Genomic DNA, 11,743 nt, shown 5'->3' on the forward strand with positions numbered 1-11,743 from the left:
TACACGTGCGACGCGTGTTATAGCGACGATTAAAGGCATGCAGATAGGAGACGACGTTTCGATGAAAGATAATCGCGGTACCCGAATGCGTGACGACGTTGATGAGTAGCGCGATGCGTCGAGAGGAAATCCGATTTAAATGGCTACGGTAGAGCCGATTAAAACTTAAAATCAAGTTATGCCCATATTTATCGTATACGCCTCGGTGAAAAATTGTACTTGATGAATTATCGTCGCAATTTTTGAAAAACATTTGCGGAACATTTTTTTGAATAATTGACACGAACTGAAGAGATCTATTATCGTGTATGTCGTCGTGCGATAAAACTTTTGAAAAATATAGATTTTAATTGAGCAAATTAAACTGTATGAAATATGCGGAAACGTGTTTGCGCATTCTATTTTAACTGATCTTACTTCAACAGAAATTTTACGAGAGCGGGACTTTTTGTTGAAATTTGATTTCGCATTAGGAATTGTAAAACATTTATTTGCTGATGAGTTCGTATGCGACAAGAAGCGTGGCGACAAGAATCTGGAGAGGGAACATCCTATCCATCTATGTATTTCAAATTAAAATACGTAACGATCGCTCGCATAACACGGGCACGATGCGGCTTCCGTCGATCATTAAATGCAGCAGCACAGCACCGATGTGGACGGCCCCGCCCGTATAATACGGAGCGGCCTGCCCGTTTTTGCTCCATTTTGCCCCCGCGATACTTTCGTACCGCACGCATCACGTGCACGTGCAACCTGCGCTGCAACCTCGCGGAGCCTCGAAAACAAGCGCTCTCCCTTGCTATTTATCTTGGCTGTGACACGGAAGTATCTAACCCTTTGGGACCTTCGGGTATTTTTAAGTTCGATAAACAAGTACACGAGAGAGTAAAGGAGAAACAAATGTTTTTTCTTCACGTTTCTTTTTCTCTGTCAATGGCAAAGGATAGATACTTATTATTCGAGTCCGAAATAATCGTCTGTCACGAAAATACAATAGTTGTTTGAGATTTTTATTATTACGATGCAAAGTCTAAAATATATATCTAATTTTATATATAAATATATAAATTTCGTCGTTTCTATTGATTGTAAGAGACGACAAGAGTATTTATAAACTCGCTCGACCCTTTAGCTATGTCCAAGTATTCTTTCGCTTTGCGCTAGAACTTGTTGAGCGGGAGTGCAACGCGCTCGGCGGATCGATCTTGGATTTTGCGGACGCGCGATCGAATCGGCCGCTCGCTCGGCAATTCGCGTCACGATCGGTGGAATTTGCGATCGCCGCTCGAATTCGCGGAGCAAACACCCGCCGCAAGCATCCGGGATCTTCGGGTTTTTGTCGCGTGTTATTTCAGCTGCCGGTTCGAATTGTACGTAGTTGGATATTATCGGATGCGATTCGCGAGTGCGTGAGATTAGAGATACCTGATGGCGTGCGAAATCGCCGCGGAATGCGTTTCACTGTGCGTTTTGCAAATCGCATCGAATGAGAATGCAGAGCGAGTGTTCGGCACGAACGATGCAATCGGCGATCGTTATCGTTAGAAGGATGACGAGAGAAAACATTAATAACGTTTGCTTTTTTTCTTTATTAAGAGACACGCAAGTCCGCGATACAAATTTCTTGATCATTGGAACAATTCGCGGGTAATCAATTCAGATATTTTAAAGTTGCATTAAATTATTTGACTAAAACATATCAGATGCGATTAGGCTGATATATTAGAAATCGAATAAAATATCGAAATGCTTATTTCGGTCATTTTAATTCAGATGTTCAGAGTTATTAAAAAGTTGGGGTTTGGTTGGAAGTGATGTATATTTATAACAGATGTGCTTTTTACATCTCTGACGCATATCTTGTGATAAACTTGACGAAGTTATATTGTAGGCATTCTGAATAATCTCAGGATATAAAAGTCGAGATTCACGTATCTCTGAAACAAATCTTTTTCTATAAAGAAAACAGCTTTCGTTATTTATGTTGATTGTTTAGTTACGTTTCGTTACAATTCTTTTCAAAGGGCATACTTCGCAAGCTTAAATAATCCCGAAATAGAACCGCCCTAATATTTCTGAGCAATCTCGCTTAAAACATATCCTCGCAACTCGAAAGGGTGCGTCGTCGAGAGAAAGATAGAGAGAGAGGGGGAGAGACAGAGAGAGAGAGAGAGAGAGAGAGAGAGAGAGAGAGAGCAGAGAGAGTGCTCTCCCACAATCACGACAATCGATCCGCCGAATTTCAATAAAGGGCACCGGGTCTTCGCTGGGCGAAGGAACGACTGTGCGGCGTGGGCGGCCCTGTGACCTTGAACAGGACGTGCCTGTCGCGGTGCGCACGCGCGCTCGCCCGCAGGGTTCGATCATCCTTCGTCGCCGGGGGCCCTTCGCCACACCGGCTGGCTCGGAAAGTCGCTTTTCACTTTCACGTCCCTTTCCCTGTCCCTTCGTCTGCCCGCGTCCGGGTCCCAGCGCCCCGTTCCGCGTAGTGCGCTTTTACGATAAGAGCGAGTGCTGGGGATTTGTTGGTAAAAGGATCTCGCGGCAGGTTGAAGGGGAAGAGTGCAATCGAGGGCCTCGGCTTGAAAAAAAAAAGGAGAAGACAAAATAATGCACGCGTCTCGCGCAAACGTTCGCGTACGAAAGGTATCGACATTAACGCTCGATCGAGTATGCAGGTCTGATCAAAGGGTTTTCTCACGTGTGTTCCTTTCTTTGAGGGCATCTACGAAATTCGGATTTAAATTGCCTCGTTAGCCGGTCTTCGCTTTTCTTTCGTCCAGTTGGCCGGAAAATCAAAGCTTTCGGGGTCACTCGGAAATCATGTTCATTGGGCATCTGCTTATCAATGTAACGTAACGTGAGTTTATCACGTTATATTTTATTTTTATATTTTATTTACGCATTCTGTATTATTATTTTATTATACATGTTACGTAATAATAACATAACGATACACGTACGTGAGAAAAATGTGCATAGATACATGGATACTTTCTGAAAATAGTTTGAAACGCGAATGTAAAGAATAATAAATACCTTGCATCGTATTTACTTTGCTTAAAACGACGAATTTTTTTATTTACGGTAAGAATAAATGAAGATTGTAGTTTAAAGAGAGTTTAGAGTATCTTTAAGTAGAGTTATATAATTAACTAAAAGCGTCGATGAAGCTCCTTGCCCTTTGTGCAAAGAAGGGATTAAAGAGGGATGGGACGTTCTAAGAAAGACGAGACGTCTCAAGATTTCTTTAAGTTTTTAAATATTATTAAGGCACGATTCTTTTATTAATCGTCTTTATTAAAAGATCTGGCTTTGATGTTGATTACGTTAACTTAGTTTTCAAGCGGACTTTTAATATATTGACATCGTTGTTCTTTGCTAAATGATACATCGTAAAGTATCTTTAAAATATCGTAAAGATTCATATTTGTTTCGACGATGATAGAATTCTGTCTGACACGAATGAGTTTCACCGGAGGGATCGAACACCTCAAACAGAGAGTACCGAGTCGATACTATTGATACACGTAACAGAGTTAACGTACAGTTTTCTCGTTACGCGATCGCGCACCGTATTGTCTGTTTAATAGCAGTCTTTGTATGTGAGCGATTGGCAAACGAGTATTCGGTCCTTTATCGCAGCTGGTCTTAGATAAGAGCGAGCCTCAGCCGTCTCAGGTGGCAGACTGATTGCGATTCGATGATAATTTTTCATTAATCGCCCTGATCGCATTATATATTAGGCAATCGATCGAGGAAGTGTCAACGTTCATGCCGGATAAAGGCGGACAATAATGCCAATTTTTTCAAGTGTACTGTCGTAATTTTTGATCAATTACAGTGTTTCTCTTTATTATTTACATTCTGTTGGAAAACAACTGTATAATTTCTTTTCGTACTAGTATTATGTAAAATTATGTCAAGAACGCTGCAATTTCCGTAATGAATGCTATTTACAAATGTTGCAATTTTGAAGAGAGTATCCCCTTTGTGGTCGACGGTGACAAAGTTTTCATGAATTTGATTCGGTTTTGTTTTATCGCTTATTTTTTGTGATACCGAGATACGCTTGAAAAAGATATTTTTTTGTGCACGATAGATATGTATCTCCCGTTTTATAAATTTTGCGGCAAAATTTGTCCGTCTTTGTTTCCGGGATTTATTTGTTTAATGACGCGTGGGTTTGATTGAACATTATCAACCTCCGCCAGCCATGCGTGCCACGTTAACTATAAAATTCATGTCAACGCTCGCTCTCGTTGCCCGATCAATATCCGTTGCGAAGCGGTTTTCTCGCGCGCGCCGCTGTTTCGTTAAACAAATATAATTCGCGAAAAAAATCGAGCTACCCAGGAAAAGGCTCGCATGGAAACGAACAACGATTCGAATTTTCGTCATCGAGGCTGTCGCGGGTGAGGTCATGATGAAGAATCAATTAACCACATCGTCGCGATAAGCCGAAAAATGGGCTCCGTTGGTCCCAACAAAATTTCGAAAACGAATATTATGGATACCATGGATGCCTGTAGGAAAATCGACAGAAAGACGAGTGATATGACGGATTCTAAATCGGATTGCGTTCGAAGATCTCAGCATGAAAACGAGAGATCCTTCAGATGTCATGCAATTCAAAACGAAATCTCATTTGCGATCGAATCTACGAGTATAGCCACTATCCGAGGAATATCGAAGCAACACCAGTCTACTTTTTGCGAGAAACCCGTCTCGAAAATCTAGTCATCGTTTCCGAAGAACCGAGCGCGAAGGCAAGAGTAATCGAAGCTTATTCCTCCCATTGTGCAATTCCGGTCGAATCCGGCAAGAATGAACCTCGAAACTGCTCTAGTTTTTCCAGGAGGGCGTCTTCGGCTCCGATTCTCTCGGAGGAAAACTGGCTGCAGAGACAAAGACCTTCGGAGCACGTCAGCAAATCCGCGACTGGGTTTCCCCTTAAAGTACGACCGTGCATGCATTTCAAGCGCAACGTGCTCGCACAGTCAAGCATCTTATTTTCAACATTCCGGGAGCGATTCCACCGACTTCTTATTCCGACTCAATCGGACACGATCGTCGAGCGGCGAGGAGGTTTTTGGTGCTCCGAGAAGCCGCCGCGCGGTCCCGCAATCGTTTCACCGGAGGCGATCGATGAGGAATTCCTAATGTTACGGAAAAACTAGACATCGCCTAAAATTCATCAGACGAATTACTTTCGTCAATCATACTTTCCCCGAGAATCAATCTATACCGTCATCTCTGAATTAACAACACTGAATGTCAACTTCAATCTGGGCGATCGCTGAGCGAAGAGTCGAATCGCGAGCTGAACCGAACGGATCTCCGCGTCATCCACGCGATTCTCATCATTGCGAAGGTCAACCCGCTGATACCTAACGCCAGAATCATTTGGCAAATCGCGACGCGGTTCGACGCTGAAGCGCTCCTCGGGACTGTATCACGCGCGTTATTCCTCGTTCGTTCAGCTCGGTCGATCCGCGCTCGTCGCCTAGGAATGTTCGGCAGGAAATTTCCATTCCAGCGGTTCGATCGGGCTGAAACGAACGAGGCTCGGGGCCCCGGCGTCGTTCCGGCACGAGTCTGCTCGGCGTAAAGGCCACGGGAAGAACCGACGAATGTCGGAGATGGCCGAGGTGGCGTTGCGCCGAACCACGAGCTACCCTCGGCAGCAGCTCGCGGTTGGCTATGGCTATTGACCGAGCTTGGCGGACCGGCCGGTCAGCTGTGCGCCTCGCCGGCGGTGTGGTATTCTCCTCCGCGGCCAGGAAGAAGCCGTCCACGTAGACGAGGCGGTGTGTCGTCCGGCACGGCGACGATCAGTCGGCGCGAGTCAGCGAACGGGGAACCGGAACACGAAGCGAACGTCCGTCCAGTCGGGTCTCGGAAGGAGAGAACCAGCGGGGACTCCCTCAGGAGAGGAGTCCAGCGGCGACGGTGGTGTTCGAAAGATCGCGCTCGGTCACCGGGAGTAGGAGACGATCGCGCAGAGACGGTCCCCCGGGGAGCCGCGCGCGTTCGTACATTATATGTCCGCGAGTGGAATCGAAGGGAAAGAGACTGACTGCCTCTCGGTCTCGTCGTTGTCGTTGTCGGTGGATCAGTCCGGGTGAAAGCCCAAAACGTGCGAATCGTTCGCTATACACGCGCCGCGGCAGAGATAAAGACAGTTGGAGTAGGAGAGTGAACCAGACGGAGCGGGAGTCGAAGAGAGTTAAAGAGAGAGAACACGAGAAAGATATATATATATATATATATATATATATATACATATATACATACATACATACATACATACATATATATGTACATATATATCGTGAGAGAAGAAAAAGAGAGAAAGAGAGAGTGAGAGCGAGGGAGGGAGGGACTTGGCCCACGGGCAACACTCGACATGTAGAGACCGACCGGCTGTGCACGGCCAGCGAGGAGACGATCGCGTTGAGAGAGGACTCGAGAGAGAGAGAAAGAGAACGAGAGAGCGGCAACGAGTAGTCCCGAGAGGGACGGCGAGGAGATTGGTGGGGGAGGGAACGGGACAGAGAGAGAGGGAGACAGAGAAAGAAAGATCGACCGAGTGTGGGAGAGACACCGAATGAAACAGAGCGAGAGAGGGAGAAAAGAACAGGCAGATAGATAGGTATCGTGTACGTATGCGTTGCGAGTGACGAGTGTGCCGCCGCGGCGTGTGCAGGTGTGTGCGCGCGTGTAGCTGGCAGGCCGCTGGCACAAAAAGTGCAGGGCCCAGTGGACTTTTCTATACCGGAGGAGAACTGTCGTGTTGCACGTACATCGTGCGTGCGTGCGTGCGTGTGTACCGTCCGCGCGCGTACTCTGTGTGTGCGCGAAGAGTACGAGTGCGCGCGCGCGCCGCCTTCGCGATCGCGGACGGTCACACCGGCGAGTTTTCGGCCGAGTACCTGCGAACGAGGACGGACGGGGACCGGCCGATCGACCGACCGATTGATCGACTCTTCTCTCTTCTCGTGGCTCTACGCGGTGACCTCCGCTGAGAGAGGAAAAACGGGCGAAAGCGGGCAGAGCTCCGCTCCGAAGGGTATAGTTAACTCGTAGAGCGCGCGTTAGGAGGAGAAGAGAGGGGAAAAAAGAAAGAAAGAGAAAAGGAAGGAGAGGTTGGGTCACCGGGAGGAAGAGACCAGGAGGTTGGACATCGCGGCGCCGACGTCGAGAGGATACCTTACGTGGACGGCTTTACCGGGTGGAAACGACCGCGAATCGTCGACCGAGAGAAGAGGAGGTAATAGGATCGTCCGCCACTGAGGTCTACCTTGCCGGCCGAGAGAGAGAGAGACCTCCCAAGGAAAGAGGGAAGGAGAGGGAGATAGAGACAGAGCGAGAGAGCGAACGAGAGAGCGAGGCGAGCCTGGTACACCCGAACTCCGCTGCTCCGACTTTGACTCCTCCGCTGCCGCTGACTCGCGGTCGGTAAAGCGTCGGGACGACAGCGGTGGTGATCCGGCGAGACACGGCCGTCCGCGAACGAGCGGTTGGCAGTCGCGGCCTTCTGGTGGACGTGATAAGGACGAGCGGCGCGATCCGTTCCGGCGAGCGAAGCGGTCGACTGTGCGAAGCGCGAGAAGAAGCCGCGAAGAGAGGACGGGAAGAAAAGGAAAGCGAGGAACTGATCGGATTTCGGCGAAAGAAGGATACGGCTCCTCGATCGGAGAATTTGGAACTTGCGTATTTTAGTGCTACGTACTCCTAATCGTGCCGATACCCGAAGAAACACCGAAGGAACTTGGGAAGAGGAACTCGAGAAAGCGAGATACTGAAGAAAACGAAATCGCGAAGGAGAAAGCAACGACGACGAGGGAAGACACGAGTCCTTGATCGACAATCCGGTACTACGTGGGGCTTAATCGCAGTCGACGGCGAGGAGAAGACAGGAGGTGGCCAAAAGGAAGAAAGGAAGTTAGCGGGTTGTCCTTGATGGGCCATCCGGCGCTGCGTGATCGAGCTGTGTCGCGACCGACATTGGCTTGACTCCGTTACATCGGGGGAGATTAGAGGCGACCCACGTTTTACTCGCTTCGTTCGGCAGACAACGAACGCCGGCGAGGTGACGAGAGCGGCGAGTGAGGAGAGCGAGGTGAGGAGAGAGGACTTGCTGATCAGCGCGAACCCCGGGCGATAAGCGGGCTCCCGTCTCGAGTTGACGAGAGCCGCTGACTCGGCGGACACAGGAGCTGGTTGTTTCAACGCTATTAGTGCTTGCGATGAGTCCAATTATCCGCGAGTGACTTCCACGTTCACGTGACGCTCGTGCGACGGTCTCTGCCTGCCCGTCGTTCGATCCGGTATAGTTTCGCGACCACCCGGTGCGCTCTGTGCCGGTTTCCTCAACGGAAACGAGAACTCTCCCCGACCTCCACGTGTACGTACGTCGAGAACTGCGAGAGAGACCCTCGCAAAGTGGATGGAGTGGCCGGTGACGTTTCAGAAATCAGTCGGAGATCCGCGATCGAGCGCGCCGAGGAATCCCTCTTTCGAGTGATCGCGCGCGCCGTGGATCCACCTGGAGCCTCGACTTGATCCACCATTATTAATTGCTCCGAGGATAATCCGAGGCAGCGTCATTCCGACGGATTAATTCGTCCGGGACGAATTTCCAGATTAACGAGCGGACGATCGGTTTCACCTCCTCGGCGCACGGCTTCATCCGGGATTACTCCGGGATCGCGCTCGATAAGCCACGAGGATTCCCGTACACTCGGCGCTCGGCGCTCGGCGCTCGCGCGAGGCTACGCTTGAAAATCGCTCGGTGTCGTTGCTTGACAAAACCGGTTTCGTTCGGCTCAGCGAATCTCGGCGTTTATACAAAGGTCGTGTGTGAGAGCGCGCCGCGCGCGCGACCACGGGAGAGTGTGTGGTAGGAGTGAGATTTATGGAAAACGAATTTACACGAGGTCACACCCACGGGAGCGGCTGTCTATCTCTTTCTCTCTCTTTTTCTTTTCCTGTATCTTTGGTTCTCTCTTTCTCTCCCTCTCTCGTCTCTTTGTAACTCGCTCTCTCTCATCCCGGTTCGTCTATCAGCTTATCCACGGTGTTGCCTCTATTAATAATAACGACGAAGCCGGTGTGATAACGGAGAGGATCTTCGGTCAGAAAATCGCCACGTCGAAGGATTCTTGAAGGAATGAAATTTCGATCGCGAGAGAGCGATATCACTGCGGTATCGACCGAATAAATATGCCACATTCGCGGCGGCCTTGAAGAATTTTCTTCACGGGCCCACAGTCACCGTGCGCAGGATCAGCGAACCCGATACCGCCGGCGACGAGCGACAAGGGAATTCGTAGGGCGGCTCATCATGTTAGCGACCTTGAAGATCCAAGTGTCCCCGACGTTTGAGAGTCGCGATCGATTGAGCGTGTAACTACCGGACGGGGAATTCACGTAGACTTCGAGAGGATGTCGGGGAACCCGGGTGGCCCGCGGGAGGAGCAGGACTCGTCGCCTGGGTCGTCGAACAGCAGCAACGCGTCAATCGCGAGAACATCGGCATCGGCGAGGAAGACCTAGCCGACTCGCGACGAGCAATTGATGATCGACCGCGGCGACGATGAAGCGTGCAACGAGCGCATCCGTTGCGGCCGCTACGGCAGCCGCGACGCAAGTGCACCACCAGGCCAGGATCCAGGAGTTATTCTCTCCTGGATCGATGTCGACGGCGGCGGCGGCGGCGACGACGACGATGACGGCGACGTCAACGACGACGAGTACGAGCACGACGACGGCGACGATCGTCGGCTCCTGCACAGACGAGCTGGATAAGCAAATCACAACGATATCCTCCCGGCTCGAGCCGAAGGGCTCGCCAAAGATCAGTCCCGGTACGGGCGACGACAACAAGGCTAAGTCCACGGCGATGTCGCGACTATTAGCCGTCGATTCCGACAACTACATGCTGCGCAAGGGCGCCGCGACGGCGACAACGGCGGCGACCAACGGCGCCGCGGCGCCGTCGTCTACCACCTCCTCGTCATCGTCGTCATCCTCGTCGTCGTTGAACGGTTCCGCGAGCATGCAACTGCAACGGCAGATGCAGAGTCTCGCTATCGGATCCGCGACCGCGCCGTCGATCCTCGCGACGTACGGCAACGGCGCGGGCGGTGACCACGTCGTCGGTCAGCTGTACGACGTCGCGCGAGCGACGTACGTGTCGCCCAGGTGGTACATCGCCGGTAATAATAACCAGGCGACGAGGCAGCATCGGGAGGGAACGGCGGCGGCAGCGGTGGCGGCGGCGGCCGCGGCCGCCCAGCTTGAGGAGCAATCCTTGCAGCAGTTGCAGCTGCAATCGCGTACCGCGACATCGACGCGCGACGACGCGACGACGACGCCCGCGGCGTCAGCGGCGGCGGCGGCGGCGGACGGTGTCGAGAGCGAGCTCAGTTTCACGAAACCGGTGTGCGCGAGACCGGTGTCCTTTCATCGATACATGTGTTGGTGCAGCGCGCAACAGCAGCAGCAGCAGCAGCTGCAGCTGCAGCAGCCTGCCGTGGCAGAGGGCGTCGACGCGAACTCGATCGGTCGCGCGAAGGCCGGCAGGGGCTCAGCCACCCACGAGGGGTTGGCAGCGAGACGAACAGTGCGCGATGATAATAGTAGTCTATGCTGCTGCATGTGCGGTTCTCTATGTCCTGCAGAGTGCCACGCGTGCTTCCACATCGTGTGCTCGGACTACAGCGGCCAGCACCTGTGCCAATGGACTACCAAGGGTCACGCGCTACCGGGCCAGGTTCACGACAAGGACAAGGTCAGTAAGCCAGTGGTTCCTCGTTACATCGTTACGGGCGGCGTACCGTTCGAATTAATTATACTCCGGTTACGATTTTACGTCTTTCAATATCTTTCGTTATTATTATTTTTTTTTCTCTGACATAATCTCTTTGCCGAGAAGTAAAATAAATCTCGTTAAGATACATTTTGATCTTGTGCCGTCGCCACGTTTTGAACAAATATTTGTTTAAAGAATTCGAGGAAATTCTTAACATGAAATTTAGCTACGTAATATTATCGATATATCCTTTGTTTTTATTAGTATACTTAATATTTTACAAATAGAACGAGATTTATTTTGCAACTCGCACTACCTTTCGTACAGGCGTTCCATGACACTTTTAGACCGGCAGAATTATCTCTCGCGCATGCACTATCGCAGTGAAACAAAAAACGCGCAGAATTCTCGCGCGATATTCAAGGCAAAAGTATATACATAGCACTTTAACGATGGAAATCCAGACGTCGAAACAGAGTTTTTCATCTGCATCCAGTCACCGCATAGCGCGCGGAAATATCAAGCTCGGAAACTCGAAAGTAATATTTCTGGTGATAAGGATTTATCTTTGATTATGTTTCACGATGATTGACGCATTATAAAATGCAGAAAATCTTGACGTGCCATACTGCACGTAAAATCGGTAGCGGCAAAATGCGAAGTTTATGTTCTTTTGGTTTTTTTTCCCCGATAAATGTGTTCAATTTTTTTAGCTATCTTTATTAAATGAAATTATGGTAACTTTTTGTATTAGTTTGACAAAGCTTTGCAGCTTTTTGATTAAATTTAAATAATTTATAGTTTAAGCAGTTTGATGAATACTAAAGTAGCGATATAAGAAAAAATTAATTATTTCTATTTCGAACCGTTTAGATCTGCATAGATTCCATATACCATACCATGAAATCTATTTAAGGGGAT

At 49.6% G+C, this 11,743-nt stretch overlaps 1 protein-coding gene across 1 annotated transcript in view; it reads left to right on the forward strand.

Annotated features, from left to right (window-relative positions):
• LOC112458626 (protein kinase C delta type-like) overlaps window positions 1–10,805 on the forward strand; it is a gene marked incomplete at its 3' end in the record, with an annotated part of 31,097 nt that extends 20,292 nt beyond the window's left edge. Inside the window, exon 6 of the mRNA XM_025022362.1 lies at window positions 10,692–10,805. Coding sequence (XP_024878130.1) covers window positions 10,692–10,805 — 114 coding nt within the window. The remainder of the gene's footprint in view (window positions 1–10,691) is intronic.
• Window positions 10,806–11,743: the final 938 nt, after the last annotated feature.

This window comes from Temnothorax curvispinosus, unplaced genomic scaffold (assembly GCF_003070985.1).
Source record: "Temnothorax curvispinosus isolate PA1 unplaced genomic scaffold, ASM307098v1 QBEX01009046.1, whole genome shotgun sequence".
NCBI lineage: Eukaryota > Metazoa > Arthropoda > Insecta > Hymenoptera > Formicidae > Temnothorax > Temnothorax curvispinosus.